The 20138-nt window shown below is 47.1% G+C and overlaps 1 protein-coding gene across 4 annotated transcripts in view; it reads left to right on the plus strand.

Annotated features, from left to right (window-relative positions):
• Positions 1-20120, plus strand: part of LOC6531514 (protein slit) — a 53362-nt gene extending 33242 nt beyond the window's left edge. The window contains exons 3-21 of one of the 4 annotated variants that reach the window (XM_002092277.4): positions 3182-3253; positions 3331-3402; positions 3847-3918; positions 4016-4159; positions 4923-5158; positions 6574-6715; positions 6812-6955; positions 8031-8246; positions 9659-9816; positions 9899-10052; positions 10140-10358; positions 10644-10715; positions 12236-12604; positions 12672-12743; positions 13497-13640; positions 13706-15230; positions 15293-15452; positions 16001-16143; positions 16213-20120. In XM_002092277.4, the coding sequence (XP_002092313.3) occupies positions 3182-3253; positions 3331-3402; positions 3847-3918; positions 4016-4159; positions 4923-5158; positions 6574-6715; positions 6812-6955; positions 8031-8246; positions 9659-9816; positions 9899-10052; positions 10140-10358; positions 10644-10715; positions 12236-12604; positions 12672-12743; positions 13497-13640; positions 13706-15230; positions 15293-15452; positions 16001-16143; positions 16213-16299 (4201 nt within the window). In that variant the 3' untranslated portion in view covers positions 16300-20120. The remainder of the gene's footprint in view (positions 1-3181; positions 3254-3330; positions 3403-3846; positions 3919-4015; positions 4160-4922; positions 5159-6573; positions 6716-6811; positions 6956-8030; positions 8247-9658; positions 9817-9898; positions 10053-10139; positions 10359-10643; positions 10716-12235; positions 12605-12671; positions 12744-13496; positions 13641-13705; positions 15231-15292; positions 15453-16000; positions 16144-16212) is intronic. The other 3 variants (XM_039373299.2, XM_039373300.2, XM_039373301.2) reach the window with 3 other exon arrangements.
• Positions 20121-20138: the final 18 nt, after the last annotated feature.

A 20138-nucleotide genomic window follows, 5' to 3' on the forward strand; every position in this document is an offset into this window, starting at 1 on the left:
CACAGTCGCCACATAAATTAACGCGCCGGCAATTAGCAAGTGTATGCAAAATACCACCTCCCAGCCACCCTCGGCATCCTCGAGCACTCAACTCCAACCTCAGCGGCCTCAAAAGCCCGCTGTCGTGGCTGCAGTTTTTCTACATAAATTAATAACAGATATCAGCGGCGGCAGCAGTGGCAGCATTAACGTTATAGCATTATAGCCCAGTTATAAGCAGTCGGGCCAACTCGGTTGCAACTTGGCTGACTGGCTGGCTGGTTGGTTGGTTGGATGGCTGGTTGGATGGCGACTGTGCTCAGGGACACATTTGGCTGCTGCTATTTGCGCTCTTTTTCATTTTTATTTTTATTTGTATTTTTTTTGTATTTATTCGTTTTTAATGCTGCATACAGAGAGCAATATAAAACACAGAAACCAGCCAGTAGTGAGCCAACAGAAACAGAAAACATATCAACATGCACGACATATTTGCATTTTAAAATAGAGAACCGAACTCAACCGAACTGAACTGACCTGGGCACGATATATGCCGTACTATGCCATACTATACTATAATATACTATCCTCTATTATGCACAGGGTGCCTCAGGGCCCACGGATCATATGTATATGTCCCATTTTTTTGAGTGACATTCCATGGGGAGAGATTGGAGATGATGTTCTGGGTGTCAAAAGTGTGTGCAGGAGAATGTGTCAAGAGTCTTAAGCTGAGCTTAAGTGGGGCAGCGAAAGAAGCAAAATAAGCGACTGGCAACCAGGTGAGGATGTGATGGAAAGACTCTTGGGGGAATTATGATTTCAACAGATTATATTGTTGGAGCGGGGGAATTAATTCCCAAAGCCATCCGAGGCGGGGGGAAAACTCCAAAGGTGAAGAATACTTTTGTTTCAATGAAATTGAATACAGTCTAAGTCGCATTGTCTGTGGCACGTATGAGTTTAAGTGACTTACCTAGCTCAAATTTCATTATCTTATATTCCACCATAGTAAGCATCTTAAATGTTTTGAAACGGTTTTGAAACGGAAATCCATCTACCTACAAATTGTTAAATACTTTTGCATAGTTTATGCCAAGCCAACCATAGTTCCAGTTTTTCGAATTCGATTTTAATAGATAAAGGAATTAAAAAGCTTCCAACCTTCCAACCAACCTTGTGACACCCTAAAGCCGAGCTGAGCTGAGCTGAGCAGAACCTTCTAACCCGGCACACAAGCATATATCAAATATTGAACATGCCCACAACTATTGGCCATGTCCATGTGCACCGAACGGGATGGCCAACATTGGAGCACAGACGTATGTTCATATATACATACATACATATAAACATGGGAGTCCGGATAAAAAACAATGGCAAATGCAAACTGGGGCTCTGGCAAATTGTGTTCCTCACCCTCTCCCACTCTCGACGCCCCCGTCCATGTCATTGCCATTTAATTACTAAGCCCCCTCGGGCGAAGAAAGGGGTTTTGGGTAAAGAGAGAGAGAGCCAGCCCGAAGAGGATAGCCAGCCAGAATGGAAGAGTTCTGAGCTGACAGGCTGCCAGTCACCCACACAGTTGATTCAATTGACACGACAGCATTTTTGCATATCTAATTTGTGGAAAACGGGTGTCTTGGTTGCTTGGCTGTTTGAACTGGTTGGCTGTTTGACTGCTTGGCGGTGGCCCTTCACACCTGAGAACGACTAATTTATAGCTGAGGTAAACGAGGTGGCAGCTGCTTTTGATGTTCCATGGCTCCTCGGTTACTCTGTTCCCTCGGTTACTCTGCTCCTCGGTTTCCGAAATGTAGAAAAGGGCACCTGGCCTGGCCTGGCCACAAAAGAGCAAACCCCAAGATGGCATCTAATTGGCAGCGGAGGGCGAAAACCAACCAACAGAATGCTTTTATATCGGGCCCCACACGCATCTAATGAAGTTAAATGCTTAATTATAAGCCAGGGAAAACGGCAAAAATTATGCATACGGCCATTTCAACCAAAAGTGATTTAAACAAATTACATAAAAAGCAGCACCAGAAGCGTTTGAAAAATGTTTGGCAATTAGATGGCGACGAGCAACGACTTTTGTTTTTATTTTTAACCCAACAAAAGCGAAACAAAGCACATTGAAAATCTTGCTGGACCATCTGATATGGTCGAGTTACAGAGAGAAAAAACTTGGTTATTTAACGTAACAATGCACATCTCAGCTTAACTAAAATGTAAATCTGAAGACTAAGCTATGTTTTGATGGCCATTTTTTTGAGTTGAATGTTATCAAATGTATAATCCCGCATAAGCATGGGATATCGTTATGTTATTATGTTTTTTTGCCGTGCACTTACTATGGTCTGTCTGCTGTAATCAGTGGGATCTGAGCTAGAGATGCCCACATCTCGAAGAGATATTAAGCTCATTAAAAAGACGCATGTGTCTGTGTGTGAGTGTGAGTGTGTGTGGATACTATGGATGAACTGAGGAGCAGCAGGCTATACCACACGTACATAACACATGTGGTATAGCCGCCGCCTCATCATCGGCAACTTGATGCGAGATTCATTAAGGCTTAAGCCGCACAGAAAATATTTTACGTCTGGGTCGCCGAAGGTCTTCCTACCTGTTGTTTGGGCCCCAAGAGCCAGACTCCTCAGACTCAGACTCAAACTCGAAGTCGAAGTCGAACCTTACTCAAAAAGTGAGCAGCTGAGACCAACTTGTTGTTTGTAGATGGTTGCGCATGCGCATACGGTTAACTGAAGTCTTTTGTATAGTATCTCTCTCTGTCGGTTGCATTTCATTGTTATGACATCTACAGGTAACAAATTTTGTGTTTCTTGCGTTTCTGGCCGAGAAACGAGTTCTGACCTCGTTGGCGGGTCGCGGAGTATATCTCAGCCGTTTCGTGTTCGATGATTAAATATGATATTCTCGTTATCAGCAACCCGCAACAGAAATCTTTGTCGTACTCCTTACTCTTCCTCTCAAGCTGGTGAATGCAGCTCGATTTTACCTTTGGCAGCTGCATTCATATCTCAGATTGCTGTTGTCCGCTTGTCTTACAAGCAATTAAAAAAAATTATCGCCCTGTCTGTATGAATGCCTGTTGGGTTGCATCCTCAACACAGCGACTTGCAACATAATTAATGCAATTTCTGTAATCGTAATCGTAATTTCTTTATCTATATTTTCGCAGCGAGCTGCAGGGAAACAATTTGACCGTGATATATGAGACGGATTTCCAGCGGCTGACCAAGCTGCGAATGCTGTAAGTTAAATTATAGAACATTAAATCGATTAAATCGAAATTGCCCAAATAACTCGACGAACTTTGAATTTCCACAGCCAACTGACGGATAATCAGATCCACACGATCGAGAGGAACTCCTTCCAAGATTTGGTCTCCCTCGAGCGACTGTGAGTAGCCCTTAGCTATAAGAGTATAACTTGTTTTGCAGTAATGCTAGTTGCATGAATAACTTTTGAATATTGAATTTTGAACTCACTACTAACCGATTTTTGATGATCTCCACATTGGATCTTACTATAATCAATTGATATTTTCTTAGACTTAGAATATAGCTAGCGTGCAAATTGAATTTAGCTTGATGCCAGATTTAGTTTGTATTATTAACATTTTGTATCTGATTCCCGTTTTCGTTCTTGTTTATTTTTATTGCATATCTCTACCGTTCTTTGTCTCTCTCTGCTTTCGTTACGTTTCGTTTTGCGTACCTAAAATGCTCGTCTCAACACCAAAAACCAAAAACCAAATCAAACCAAAACCAAAATCGAAATCAAAATCAAAACAAAAACTGATATCAAAACACCAAAACCAAATCCAACACTGTAATCAATCAGACGCCTAAACAACAATCGACTAAAGGCAATTCCTGAAAACTTTGTGACAAGTTCAGCGAGTCTTTTGCGATTGTAAGTAAACTCCAAAGTAGCCGATAGTAGTCGATACTTACCACTCACATCGTACTCGATATCGGATCATTAACCTATGACTTTGCTAATCCCCCAGGGACATCTCCAACAATGCCATCACCACCGTGGGCAGACGCGTCTTCAAGGGAGCCCAATCGCTGCGAAGTCTTCAGCTGGACAATAACCAGATCACCTGTTTGGATGAGCACGCCTTTAAAGGATTGGTGGAGCTGGAGATACTGTGAGTACTGCTGGCCAGAATAAGCCATTGGTGAAGGGAGATAATAACCAAATTAGCTAGCCAATCAATGGAGCTTCGTGCCATTGCGGTCGAGTAATTAATCAATGATTTAGTGCCTTTTGTTAATCAATCAAATGGGAATTAGTGAATGAATTAAAAATCAATCAGTTAATGCTCTACCTAAATTACATAATAAATGGTTTAGCTTTGTGGCCAGATAAGCCAATCGCAGCCGAAATGGTGCTCATATATCAAGTGATTAGAAGGGAGCGAGAGGACCAAATTGATAAATGGCAAGTGGCTAAGCCAAAGCTGAACAGTTTTGGTAGATAATGTGCAAATCGGTGCTCGACTTAATTTAATTTGTTTACAAATAAAACAGCAATCGATGTAAAACCCAATCATAACAAACCAATTTTGATGAATAATTCAATTACTGCACGAAGTACGATTTTATGAAAATTATGTTTAATATCACCAATAAACGAAGAATATTTGAAACCAATTCGCAAGTGGACTAAACTTTCTATTATGAGAGCTTTTCAATATAGTGGCTTTTAGAAGATAGAGAGAGGCCAGGAAACTCGATATTTCTAGGCATTTTAATTAAATTTTGATCGGCACCCGATTTGTGCTCTTTTGGCCAGGCCAAACCCTTGCTGCCATAACCATAACTAGCCAATAGATATAGTTGGCTGATAAGGCCTGTTGGGATCATCTGCTGCAGACTGACCATCTCCTCCTCTTCACTTGTATTTTGCAGCACGCTGAACAACAACAACCTGACTTCGCTGCCCCACAACATCTTCGGCGGACTGGGACGTCTGCGGGCACTCCGGCTGTCGGACAATCCGTTCGCCTGCGACTGCCATCTGTCCTGGCTGTCCCGGTTCCTCCGCAGTGCCACCCGCCTGGCGCCCTACACCCGCTGCCAGTCGCCGTCGCAGCTGAAGGGCCAAAACGTGGCGGACCTGCACGACCAGGAGTTCAAATGCTCGGGTATGTAATGGCCAATGGCCCGGTGCTTTTTGCAACATGTTGTGGCAGCTTCCACTCCCTGAATGCTACCAAAAATGGGCAACATTTGGCCGCTCCTCCCCTCGATAGCTCTGCAGCTCACCACCCCCTCACCCACCATTCGTAGTCGAAATTAATTAGTTTTTTATGCGAAAGCGAGGAAAACAAAGCATTGCGGGCATAAATCATAAGCAGTCATATGGGCACACCCCCACTGCCACGAACGCCCACGTATCAGCCCGCACCACCACCACCACTAGCACCACCAGCACCACATCAGCAGCTCAATATCTGGCAAGAACCACTTGGTGCTTTGGTGGCTTCATCCATTGGGCTTCATCCATATCCCCCGCTTTCGTCTTCCGCGAGGTCGTGTGTTTGCCAAAACGTTTAACGCCGTCGAAATCATTGCCTGGTGTTTGTATTTTTTGGCTTCTCCTCTTACTGAAAGATGCCGATGCAGATGCTCGGTTGCTTGGATGCGAAGGCTTAAGACTTGAGCACGAGATGGAGATGAAGCTGCGGGCCAAGTGAATGGGAATGGAAATGGGAAGTGGCCAAAACGAAAAGCAAAGCCAAAGACTGAGCGTGAAGCGCTCAATGAAGCGGAAAATGCGCCCCAAAACGATGCAGCCATGAAACGAGTTTCTTGGCTCAACCAATTCTGCTGAATGGTTAGGGTATATCGCATTGTTTTGCGTTGTGGTTGGTTTTTCTGGGGAGCCTGTAATCGATATGAGTATGCAGATGAGATGATATATCCCTGGATGACCCGTGTCAAGTTGGATAATACTCTAGTGCCCATAATGATGGGAACTCTGGGGGTTCGCATTGCTGACGCTTTGTGATAAACGATATTTCGGGGAATTTTCCCTAGGATAGGTAGATTAATGAATAGATTGAGCTCTACGATGAATGATTTCAGTTATCAAATTTGTTGTTGACCTTCATATTATATTTGCTACCCAATATTAATTTCTCGGTTTGACATTATTAAAAATATATGTTGATTTTGAGTAAAGTGTATCTGCAGTTTCACATTCCCCCTAAAGTGAACTATAATTCCGTGCTTGTTTGACTTTCGTTTTGTATGAAATGCTATGGAATTATGTGGGTAAACATTTATGACCAGCGGCTGGTTAGAGTTGCACCTCCCCAAAACCCATTTCCCCAGCTGCTGCATCCCCTTCTTCATCCCCTCCAACGGAGGAGGAGAAGGAGAAGGAGGAGCGGCTGTGCAGTAGCATTGATAATTACAATACTGCTGGTTGTAAAGCAAGCCAGATCCAAATCGGATGCTCGTTTTCCCAGCTACCGGAGCTCGAACCGGAGCAAGACTAAATTCGCCAAGTACTTATCCCAATCTCCCAACCCCAACCATATTGTTTGTCCATCAGGTCTGACGGAGCACGCACCGATGGAATGCGGGGCGGAGAACAGCTGTCCGCACCCATGTCGCTGCGCTGACGGGATCGTCGATTGCCGTGAGAAGAGTCTGACCAGTGTGCCCGTCACCTTGCCCGACGACACCACCGAGCTGTAAGTGGTGCATCTTTGGATTTGGATGGGGCTTCGCCTCTGCTTCCCTCTGACTTTGCATAACTAACCCTCTGATATTTCTCTGATTTTCTGCAGCCGCCTCGAGCAGAACTTCATTACGGAACTGCCGCCAAAATCGTTCTCCAGCTTTCGACGACTGCGACGCATCGACCTGTCCAACAACAACATTTCCCGGATTGCCCACGATGCACTAAGCGGCCTAAAGCAGTTAACCACTCTGTAAGTAGATAATACCCGCTGGTGGAGGTGTTGTTGCCACTTTACTGGCAGCAGTGCAACAAGTAGCCTTTGCAAAACAAAATGTGCACTCACTTGAGCTGCCCTGCGGCTGCTCCCGCACTCGACTTCACTCACCTGAACCACCTTAAATGAGGGGAATGGGCTAAGAGGTGCCTCTGGGCCAGGCCAGAAGCAAGCTAATCGGCCCACGCTTAGCGTTCCTGCCAGCTTGCACCGCAAGGCATCGGGCATCGGCTTACATTGCCCGTGTGGACACCCAGCTCCTGCTCCTCCTGATTCTCCTGCTCTTTCGTTCCACCTCCTCGTTCTCCTCGTCGACGAGCACGTGTGTGATGGAGCTGAGAACGTGACACGGACTTAATTAATGGCAGCCACATTAAAGGGGTTTTATTTTCTGCATTTTTAATTACGTTTGGACTTGTGCTTGTCCCAATTAGAACTTCTGCTAGAGAGAGTATGTTACTTTCTGTGCCAGTTAAATCGAAATAAAAAATTTTCCTTTAAAAAGCACGACATTTACTATGTGTCTAGAAGTACTTGAAATATGGGGTACAGATTAAAGATATGTAGTTATGCTTTAACAGGCGAATGTATATTATGAAGACAAGTTGTACAATTATTTAAATGAATTTTAAGAGCTAAATGTAACCTTTTTTTTAAGCTTTGGCTTTACTTTTCAACCAGAAGTTTTGCGTGTCACGATTGACTTTTTGATCAGGACTAAGGGAACGAGTTGCCGCCCGCAACAGCAACATCAACATACACATCCCCCCATACAAATCAACAAAAAAGAATGACAGCGACAACAAGAACTTAACCACTTTGTCTTTGCCCGCAGAGTGATTTTGTATTTTTTGTAATTTTTTGTGCCACCTCCTGGCGGGGCTTGTGTGTTTCTTTAAGCTTTTTTCTTCATTTTTTTTCGAGCTTTGTTAACATTCGTCGTGTGTTCTATTTGTGTTCTTTTCCATGTCGGCTCCACCCATCGTCAACATGGCTATTGTACCATCGTGCGGCATCATGGCATCATGGCATCGTGGCATCATCCCATCAGCGTGCTGTACGGCAATAAAATAAAGGATTTACCCTCGGGCGTGTTCAAAGGACTCGGCTCGCTGCAGCTGCTGCTGCTGAACGCCAACGAGATCTCATGCATACGCAAGGATGCCTTCCGCGACCTGCACAGTTTGAGCCTGCTCTCCCTGTACGACAACAACATCCAGTCGCTGGCTAATGGCACATTCGACGCCATGAAGAGCATCAAAACGGTGTAAGTACATGGAGTCCCATTCCCTCACTCCTTCACTCCTCCAATCCTCGACCTCTCGACGCCCGCTGAACGCCGCCTCCTTAACGCCCACCAACGCAGCACTCGAGTGGGGAACAGGCCCATGTCGGGATCCCATCTTGAATGGAGCAGGCACTTTGGTGTTAAACCTCTGAAGTGCATTTAGTAGTTGCCTTTGACTGTGCCCCTCCTCCCCCGCCTCCCCCGCCTCCCTCGCCCTCGCCCGACTTGAGTCCGCTTCACAGTTCGCGTTGACATTTGTTTAGCAGCAAACAAGAAGCTGCTCCCGCCCCCTGACACATCATCCCAGTACCCAGCACCAAGCACCCAGCACCAAGCACCTACTATCCAGCATCCATCCCCTTCTCTGTGAACCGTGAAGACTTTCGGCCTTTCCAGCGAACAAAAGACGAAGGCTCCGAGAAGAATTCTCCGTTTGGCATCGATAAATGTACGCTCGGCTATGGAGCTGCAAAAAAAAATGGAAAAACAGAAACAGAAAAACAGAATCTTGGATGGGCCACGGGGTCTGAAAGATGGGTTTTGGGCAGGGGGTGCCATAAGTGCGGCTGCCAGAGGGATTTGTATGCTTGAGTGGGTTAAGTATTTGCCAGGGTTGTCGGCTTTCCGGTTAGTTGCTCACGCATATTTCAGTGGATACTTAAGAGATCTTTCGCTCCTACGCAGCGTTGATATGCTAATGATCGTGTTAATAAATTGGCATACCGAATTGGTGCATATGTTTCCCTTTCAATATTTAAAAGATCATCAAATTAAGATCAAACTTAAATTGTGGCCACATGAATGGTTAAGAAACCGTATCAGTACTATATAGTGAAAAAAATAAGGTTTGAAAATGGATTGGTAAGAGAATGCAACCCAACACCTATGGGCCACTAGCTGCTCTATCCCAGAACGCATACAAAGCATTTTAAATAGTTGCCAATAAAATCGATTGAGTTGCGACTAGCTAAAAAGCTAGCCTATTCTTCGGGGAACTGCCTTCCTAACTCAATTGAAATACTAAAAACATTTACTACGAGTATTTGCGCAGTCCACAAGCGTTTGGCAACCCTGTCTGCCGGGAATCGCTTTTAAATAGTTGCAGAACAACAACGGCGAGCGAGGGAGAACAACAACGGAAATGTCGTAGCCACAAGGCTGGTGCACTTTTAAGACGTCTCAAGCCTCCACGGTAGCCCATCGCCCATCGCCCGTCGCCCATCTTCCCTTCGGTTGCCCAGGCAACGTCTTGGTGGCCCAATACCCAACCCGCCTCAGAAGTCCTGCCGCATAACCATTTCAGCCATTCAGTCGAATGCTCAATGCTACTTTCTTTGCTTACTTTCTTTCCATTTGGGCACGCACACACTTGCAAACACACCCGTACACAGACATCTGGCCAAGAATCCTTTCATCTGCGACTGCAATCTGCGCTGGCTGGCCGACTATTTGCACAAAAATCCCATAGAGACGAGTGGAGCCCGCTGCGAGTCACCGAAGCGGATGCATCGTCGTCGGATTGAATCGCTGCGCGAGGAGAAATTCAAATGTAAGACTGCTGCTAGTGTCCTTGTACTTAACCAGCCAACTGAAGCGAACCCCCTCTGATTCCCCTCTTCCGCATTCCGCAGGCTCCTGGGATGAATTGCGGATGAAGCTGTCCGGCGAGTGCCGCATGGACTCCGACTGTCCGGCAATGTGCCACTGCGAGGGCACCACCGTCGACTGCACGGGCCGGGGCCTGAAGGAGATTCCGCGCGACATTCCCCTGCACACAACTGAGCTGTAAGTCCACTTCCGGATTCCATGTCCCTGCATCCTGCTCTGCCACCGCCATAACCCTAACTCGATATATATTATTTCATTTGGCAGTTTGCTCAACGACAACGAACTGGGACGCATCAGTTCCGATGGCCTCTTTGGGCGCCTGCCGCACTTGGTGAAGCTGGAGCTGAAGCGCAACCAGCTGACCGGCATCGAGCCCAACGCCTTCGAGGGTGCATCCCACATCCAGGAGCTGCAGCTGGGCGAGAACAAAATCAAGGAGATATCGAACAAGATGTTCTTGGGACTCCACCAACTAAAAACACTGTAAGTCTATTTAAATTGTAAAGGGATTGCAAGAAATGGAGGAGGTTAAATTTGTATGTTTGTTTGTTTTGCCTTCGTTGTTTTGTATAAATACATACGATGTATTGACTTCCTTGCTTGAACAATAAAAGAAAAAGTCAAAATACCATAAAATAATCTTTAACTGCAAACGCATTACAATTTAATTTCCCATTCAAGCCCGATAAAAACTTGATTACCCTCTAATTAGCGTATCCACAACCTGCAAACGAGTACCTGACATTGCGTAATCTCTTTCCGTTGCAGCAATCTGTACGACAATCAAATCTCGTGCGTTATGCCCGGTTCCTTTGAGCATCTCAACTCACTGACGTCGCTGTAAGTAACCAGATACCCGGAATTCCAGATTCTCTGCTTGGCAATTAAAACTGTGCCAAGTGCTCGGGATGCACTTCAATAGATAAATGATTTGGCTTAAGCATTAATTGGCCTGGCCGGTGGATGGGATGGCGTGGGACGAGGGGCGAGGGGCGAGGGGCTGTGGCTCCTCGCTCGTAAAATGAGGTTAATGGTTCTGATTGTTCTCCAGTTGAACTCTGTCTGATGTGGCTGCTCTGGCCGCACTGTCTGCTTGTGTCTGCCATGTGCTTCGTCTGCTGGCATCAAATCAGTTTTGCTTCTTCATGCCAGAGCCACCGAAAAGCACAGCAAACTATTGGATATAATTCAATTGAACTTCAGTTTATAGCATGGCTTTCTGCTCCTCCGTGTATGGGTTTCTGTCTGCACTGCTGCTGCGATAACAGATACCACTAGCTCCTCATTCGTTCCATGTGCCCTGGCCATGTGCCCCATGCTCCCCATGCTCCCCGTCTTTGTTGCCTGTAAATCATCATCCCCCAAGCACACAAAGCCGAAAGGGAGAACACACACACACACACTGGCATGTGTGTGCGCCTTCGATGATTTAATTAATTAAAATCGAGTTCAATGGAGAGCGCCCAAGCCAGTCAGCAGTGTAGGAGGTGTAGAGGTGCCGTGTGGTCCGCTGGGCTGCTCGCAAATTATTGTAAAATTCATTTAAGTAGCTAATAAATAGCATCAATGAAATTCATTAAGTGCTGTGCACCACATGACACCCACCACCACAGGCCGCCCACCAACCACCGCCCGCCCACTTTGCCACCTTCAAAGGTGTTGCGTGAAAGGAGCCCAAAGTGTTAGTTAGCTGCCTGCGGCCTACACTCTCTGCCACACTGGGAGAAATAGTTTGAGTTCAATATCAAAGACCACATACTACAGAACAATATTAATTTGACTATTAAACTATTCATTTCTACAATTATATTACTAGAAACGTAATTTTCAATAGGATTAGATCATTTTTAGTGGCAGATGATCCTTATACAAAGTTTACTTGGGGCTATAACTTCCCAATGAAGACCATAAGGGACTCTCAACTTTTTGGAACTTATTTAGCAATGAATTGTTTCGAGTGTAGGCCTTCTAACACATGCACATGTAATAGGGAGCTGGCATAGCTGGTGGCATGACAAAGCAGAATTGCTTATTAAATTAGTCTGGACTCGGCTGCAACTTTGGAATTGCCAATGTAATTTGTGCGCCATTGTTTCACTTACTCCGCTCCTAAAGCCCCTGGTCCGCATAATTAAAGTGCCTGGCATGGATTGGCGAGTTGGAAGATGGAGGGAGTGGTGAAGGGAGCTGAGGGAGTAACATATGCTGACTATGGCACCAAATGAATACGGAATTAATTTATCAAACGCCCATGCGGCTGGGCGGGAAAATTGAATTATAAGAACCCTTTATCAACGCCGTTATCGTAATCGTTTTTTGTGGCCCATGCTGTCACATTTTTTTTTGTTCCCATCCCGCAGGAATCTAGCATCGAATCCATTCAATTGCAATTGTCATTTGGCCTGGTTTGCGGAATGGCTGCGCAAAAAATCACTGAACGGTGGAGCGGCACGTTGTGGAGCCCCGTCGAAGGTACGTGACGTGCAGATCAAGGACCTGCCCCACTCGGAATTCAAGTGCAGCAGCGAGAACAGCGAGGGCTGCCTGGGCGATGGCTACTGCCCGCCATCCTGCACCTGCACCGGCACCGTGGTCCGATGCTCGCGCAACCAGCTCAAGGAGATACCGCGCGGCATTCCCGCCGAGACATCGGAGCTCTATCTGGAGTCCAATGAGATCGAGCAGATTCACTACGAACGCATCCGTCACCTGCGCTCCCTCACCCGACTGTGAGTATCTTTATTGTGCAGCCTGAAAAGAGGTTTGCTAACTCGCCACTTGGCATTCCATTCGCAGGGATCTCAGCAACAACCAGATCACCATTCTCTCCAACTACACCTTTGCCAATCTGACCAAGCTGTCCACGCTGTAAGTGCAACTAGGCCTAATGACTTTTTAATTGCTCCGCCGCAGCACGGAAACCACGAAATAATAGCAAAAGCAACGCAAATCGAAGGCATAAGAGGGCTTGACACAATTCTGCGCCAATTGCATCGTTTGTCGACCTGGCCAGGGGATTGGGTGTGAGGTTGGGCCATGGGCCGGTCTCTGGCCTGGTCTTTGGCTCGAGGTCTGCCAAAGCAATGGAAGCGCAGGCACGAAATTCATTCCGAGACGTAAAGTCGAAATCGTGACTCGTGCTTAAGCATTAGTCGTTGACGCGGACTGGGACGCCAGTTACAGTGGTTCCTAGTCGAATGTTATAGTGGATAAAAATGGATAGTGTACAGCTAGCTCTGCAATATGAATTCGTTTCTTAACGTTAAGTCATTAAAGTTCTTTTTAACCTGTACCAGAGATTAGTCTCAAAACCCACATAATTATCTCTGACAGTATGTATTGGATTTTCCTGTTAAGCTACCCAACTATAAACTATAGGTTTTGTTATACAGGACCATCTTGGATGCTGTTTGTCCAATATGAGCCCACTGTCGTCGTTGATGTGCGCTATCCACAATCAAAGCTTAGCCGTTATTTCTGGTGTTTCTCCTCCGTTTGCGAATGGAAAACGTTTTGCAATTACTTTCATTTCTTCATCAATTGCCGCATGTGCCTGTTTGTGACTGTGTGTTGGCCTAATGCAATTTGTAAACGTTTCTCCGGTCTTTCTGCCCTTTGCAGCATCATCTCATACAATAAGCTGCAGTGTCTGCAGCGGCATGCGTTGTCTGGTCTGAATAACCTGCGCGTGCTTTCGCTGCACGGTAACCGCATCTCGATGCTACCGGAAGGCTCCTTCGAGGACCTCAAGTCGTTGACCCACATGTGAGTAGATAGGGACAGTAGGAACCCAATTTGGACAGTCCATTGAACTTTCATTTTTTGTACAGAGCGCTGGGCAGCAATCCCTTGTACTGTGACTGCGGCCTGAAGTGGTTCTCCGACTGGATCAAGCTGGACTATGTGGAGCCGGGAATTGCACGTTGCGCCGAACCGGAACAAATGAAGGATAAACTGATCCTGTCCACTCCCTCGTCGAGCTTCGTTTGCCGCGGCCGCGTGCGCAATGATATTCTGGCCAAGTGCAACGCCTGCTTCGAGCAGCCCTGCCAGAATCAAGCGCAGTGCGTGGCCCTTCCTCAGCGGGAGTACCAGTGCCTCTGCCAGCCGGGCTATCATGGCAAACACTGCGAGTTTATGATCGATGCCTGCTACGGAAATCCGTGCCGCAACAATGCCACCTGCACGGTACTGGAGGAGGGTCGCTTTAGCTGCCAGTGCGCTCCGGGCTACACAGGTGCCCGCTGTGAGACGAATATCGACGACTGCCTGGGCGAGATCAAGTGCCAGAACAATGCCACCTGCATTGACGGAGTGGAGTCGTACAAATGTGAATGCCAGCCGGGATTCAGTGGCGAGTTCTGCGACACCAAAATCCAGTTCTGCAGTCCGGAGTTCAATCCCTGCGCGAATGGAGCCAAGTGCATGGACCACTTTACCCACTACAGCTGCGACTGTCAGGCTGGTTTCCATGGTACCAACTGCACGGACAATATTGACGACTGCCAGAACCACATGTGCCAGAACGGCGGAACGTGCGTGGACGGCATCAATGACTACCAATGCCGCTGTCCAGACGACTATACGGGCAAGTACTGCGAAGGCCACAACATGATCTCGATGATGTATCCACAGACGTCGCCATGCCAAAACCACGAGTGCAAGCACGGTGTCTGCTTCCAACCGAACGCTCAGGGCAGCGACTACCTATGCAGGTGTCATCCGGGATACACTGGAAAGTGGTGCGAATACCTCACCAGCATCAGCTTCGTGCACAACAACTCGTTTGTGGAACTGGAGCCACTGCGTACACGTCCGGAGGCGAACGTGACGATAGTCTTCAGCAGCGCAGAGCAGAATGGAATTCTCATGTACGACGGCCAGGATGCTCACCTCGCTGTGGAGCTGTTTAATGGACGTATTCGGGTTAGCTACGATGTGGGTAATCACCCCGTGTCCACGATGTACAGTTTTGAGATGGTGGCCGATGGAAAGTACCATGCGGTAGAACTTCTGGCCATTAAGAAGAATTTTACGCTGCGCGTGGATCGCGGATTGGCCCGCTCCATTATCAACGAGGGCTCCAATGACTACCTGAAACTCACAACGCCCATGTTCCTGGGCGGTCTACCCGTGGATCCAGCACAGCAGGCATACAAGAACTGGCAGATCCGCAACCTTACCAGCTTCAAGGGCTGCATGAAGGAGGTGTGGATCAACCACAAGCTGGTGGACTTTGGCAATGCCCAGCGCCAGCAAAAGATCACACCTGGATGTGCCCTGCTCGAAGGAGAGCCGCAAGAGGAGGAAGACGACGAGCAGGATTTCATGGACGAGACACCGCACATCAAAGAGGTGGGTTGCCCCGTAGTTACCCCTTGTAAGGAATTCAGCTAACCCATATTTTCCCTTTTCAGGAGCCGGTGGATCCTTGCCTGGAGAACAAATGCCGTCGCGGCAGTCGCTGCGTGCCGAATTCCAATACCAGGGACGGCTACCAGTGCAAGTGCAAGCACGGCCAGCGCGGCCGCTACTGCGATCAAGGTGAGGGCAGCACTGAGCCCCCAACAGTCACCGGTACATACATCTATCATGCTTTTGCTACTCACAACTCACACCCGGGTGTACACCATTTATTACTAACTATAAAAAATATGACTTATTGCTGAGTGTAGCGGGGCACTTAAAACATATAACTAGTTGACTATAAAACAGGTGTTGCGATGTAATCAGTAAAGTGCAGGGTTTATTTGTGTTGGTTAAGAATATGTAGTAAAAGTTAATGGATATTCAACCTAATTTTTTAAAAAAGGAACGTCTTATTGAAGGCTTAAAATTCTCCAAAGGTCAACAGAGAAAAACTCTTAAACGTTAATCATATGGTGACACAAGCTAAATATTAATCCTACACCAGCAAGCTTTAATTATTGACACATATACGCGCACGCATATTCATGACACTCGCTTTTCACGCTCTCATCCATCAAAGGAACACATAATGGGGTTTTTGGGGGGAGGCGACACTGTGCACTTTGTTAGTTCTAATTATCCGAGCGCAACTCACGTTGCAGCCACTGCCTTAACCCGCCGACTAATTGCGTTCTGTTGACTCTTTCCACCCACAGCGGCGTCCACCTGTCGCAAGGAGCAGGTGCGCGAGTACTACACGGAGAACGACTGTCGCTCGAGGCAGCCGTTGAAGTACGCCAAGTGCGTGGGCGGCTGCGGCAACCAGTGCTGCGCGGCCAAGATTGTGAGACGGCGCAAGGTGAGTGAATCTGCATAGAACATATGGCCTGAACTCCAAAACTAATCAATCTACCCGTTTTGCCGACAGGTGCGCATGGTGTGCAGCAACAACCGCAAGTACATCAAGAACTTGGACATCGTGCGCAAGTGCGGATGCACCAAGAAATGCTACTGACTGAAAGATGCGACTACCCAATTGCTCGAACGGAGCAATAGCAGCTTAGATGTTAGTTTAGGAACAGGTTTAAATCTAACTTATAGTAGTAGTAATAGTAACGATAGTCTTAGCCATAGCAATAGGGATAGCACGGATGTTAGGGGGACGAAGGATGAAGTGGAGGAGAGTGCTGACGCGGGGGAGACAACGGAGGAGGTAAGGGAGGAGAGTGATGATTACCCCACGGACGGCATGCAGTCCGATCTCTACGACGACACCATCGATGATGACGATGATGATGGTCTCGATGATGATTATGCAGATGAGGAGGATGAGGAGGAGGATCCAGAGCAGCTACCCGATCCCAAGGGTCTGGTAAGTGTGCCAGATGAAGAGGAAGACATGGGTTACGACGAGGATGACGAGCGTATCGCCATGGAGCGGCCAAGAACGGTTAGACCCAGGCCCGATGAGGAGCATTTCCTCAACGAAGAGGGCAGTGGTTTTGGCGGATTCCGATCGCGATTCCGGCCGAGCAACAGTTTCCGGGAGACTCAGCTGGAGAATATCCGCAAGAAACTGCTCACAGAAGCCCAGGCGGCTCCGGAAGCGGCAGTTGCGGTGGCCGTGCCGAGCACTGCGATAGATCTGCGCGAGAGCAGCGGCCACTTTGCCAACGATGACGAGGATGGCGAGGACGGCGATGACGGCGTCGATGACGAGTTCGCCGACACGGGGGAGAACCAGGGGCGCGGCTTCTTTGGCTCCCAGCAGCAACAGCGCAAGAACGGTCCGTATCACCGCAAGAACGGCAACGATGCCATCAAAATCATCTCAACGCCGCTGGGCAAGGTGAGCATTGTGTACCAGCAGACGGACAAGGACCAAAGTCCGGACAAGGATGCCCAACAGCAGCAGCAAAAGAAGCCGGCGCTCACCGACTTCGATGCCCTGTCACCGGACCCCGAGAGCAGTCATCGCTTTCCGTCGCCCCACCCCAAGATTACACCTGTTCTGACGCCCGATGGCAAGGTGGCGCTGCTCTACCGCGGAGACTCGGAGAGCTCCAAGTACGAGCCCATTCGCAACCTGACGCACAAGTTTTCCGGTCAGCCGGCCAAGGAGCCAAAGCCCAAAACCGAAGACTCCTCCTCGGCGGAGGACTCTGTCTACACCGACAGCGAGGATGCCGAGGATAGTAAAAGCGATGCGAGTGCTGGAAAGTCGCCACCAGTGGCCAGCACGCAAAAGCCACTGCAGCCCGAGATCTTGGAGCCTCCAGATAATGTCCAGCCAGGAGGGTCCTTTATAATTCGGCCCACCTCCGACTCGCTTTTGCCGATGATCAACAGGCCGCTGTCCGAGGTTCTCGGGATCAAGAAGAACCAATTCCAGGAGACGCGAGTGCGCGACCACTTGCCCACGCAACAGCCTCCGCCTCCAATGCCGGAGGCCACGTCCCGAAGTCCCGCTTCCGGACATCAGTTCCTAGCCAAGGTGAACCTGGCTGAGTTCCCGACATCCGGAAGGACGCTCCAGACGCCGCTGATCCCCAGCACTCACGACTTTGACTTCAGCCGTGACAACACGATGCTGGACGAGCGGTCGCGGGTGCGTGAGTTGGAAAAGCAGCGGGAGCGGGACAAGGAGCACAACGAGGCCACCAGCAAGGGAGCCACCGAAGCGCACACTATAGCCAACGAGCAGCTGCTCTCCAAGACGGAGGTCATCAATCTGGCCATTGTGCCACAGTTTGACGAGGACTTGGAGCGGCTACAGCGACTGCAGGAGAATGGAGGTCGGCGCCACCACAGGGCGCGTCATCGTCATCGGCAGCAGTCGGAGGAGGAACTGTCTGGCATCCATTGCATCATGCAGGTCATGATGGGCGTGGCCGCCGTGTCGACGGTCTTCGGCATGCTGGGCACCTTCTTCAAGCAACGCATCCTCGATCAGCTGCGCATGATGCACTGGTAGTACAACAAGGGGGATTCGATGTTCGGTGTCGAATGCCCCACATCCCCCCACCCCAACCCCGTTTCCTGCATCGTCATGATCATCATCCAGTCTATGGAGGCTAGCTGCCTTCGGGATGCGAGGTCCTTCTTCTACTACTAGCACTCATATACTCGATTATATACTCGTACTCGTACTCGTACCATATGCCATATATTAATCGCATAATCAATGTAACACAGCGGCATCGATTTGCTTTCGTCCCTTTCCGCTTCCTTATATATATATTTATATATATACATTTATATATCTATATTATCCTTCGGCATTGTGCCTGCAAATGCGGACACTTCCTTGCTACACATGTATTCTATATATATTCGCATATATCAATTTACTAGTGCAAGCTACCCAGGCGATGTACATAATAACAGAACCATAATACGGCGATCGATCGATCCGGATATCTATGTATTTATGTGAGACGCAACTGTAGCCCCTGCCAACTCCGCCGGAAATTAGCTGACCCACGTCACTTCTTCCCCGTTCCTTCTTTCGCACGTCGTGTGCCCTTCTCCTTTTCCCAACCGCAGGACATTCAATCACATCAGCGTATACAAGCTTTAAGCAAGTCATTGCATGTGCCACGCCCCCTCGAACTGAACGCCCAACCCGCCCAGCATGAGCCCCGCAGAATATACATTCCCTCCATCCCCCCACCATCCGTCATCCGTCAGAGGAACCAGTCGAGGAACTCGGAAATTGGACATAGAACAGATTCCTTTTGTAGATAGAAAACGAAACAGTTGTTGGGAGATGGTAACCAGATGAATGTCGCATGACACACGATAAATAATGATAAACTAAACTAAAGTTCTAAACAAAAACACAGTAAAATCGCACAGAAGCGCACGCATTACAAAATACAAACCTGCAACGGTCGTTTTAAACGCTCCGTTCAGGGGTCTCAAAGAAACGAGTAAACGATAATAAGTGCATAACGAAACCCTTCTTTAGTCTAAGTTGCTCAAAGGATAAAGTATTTTGATAGAACCAGAACGGATCTAGAAACAAACCAATAAACCACAATGAATCGAAACAAAGGCCCCCAAACGTGTAACGAATTTCCAACAAATTGTTGCAAGTGTTTTCCTAGAATTAGTCCTAATTAAACTAAATGTGTGCAAATCGAAGCGTAACTAATATTACAATTAATCTAAACTAATTGAGGAAACAAAAACCTAAACATAAATCGGATAACAACATCTAAGCTGGGTAGTCGCATGTAAATCTCTAACAATTAACAATTACCGACCTAAGTTAGACCTAAAAAATCGAAAGAAAATCGAATCGCATTTAAAGAAATCTACATAATAATAATAATTTATACTAATCTATATATACTTATATGTATGCTGTATGTATGTATGACCCTATATGTATATGTAAAATGTTTTTGACTATTTTTCACTATTTATATTCATATATATTATATATGCATATACGATACATGTGTAATAGCCCCTTTTGGTCATTTTAGTTGTCTTTTATATATATTTAATACGTGTATTATTTTTATTAATTATTCAAGTATAACTATGCGCACCAATTACACGCATACTTTATGTATAACCTATTGACAAATATATATATATATATATTATGTGTAATAGCTGTTGCTAAACCAAGTTTAATTATCAGTTTTTTATTTTCCCTTTTTCCGGCGAAGCTTTCGACGGTTCACAGCCGCAAAATTGTGTTCAGCTAATTAATTAGGAACAGAACGTGTCCCGAGCAATAATGGGGGAAATGACAATTATAATATTCATTTCTGTGTGTAACAATTATTTCCTAATAAAATTGACAAAGAAAAATGTTTAAAATTAATTGAGTTAGTGTGT

This window comes from Drosophila yakuba, chromosome 2R, assembly GCF_016746365.2.
Source record: "Drosophila yakuba strain Tai18E2 chromosome 2R, Prin_Dyak_Tai18E2_2.1, whole genome shotgun sequence".
NCBI lineage: Eukaryota > Metazoa > Arthropoda > Insecta > Diptera > Drosophilidae > Drosophila > Drosophila yakuba.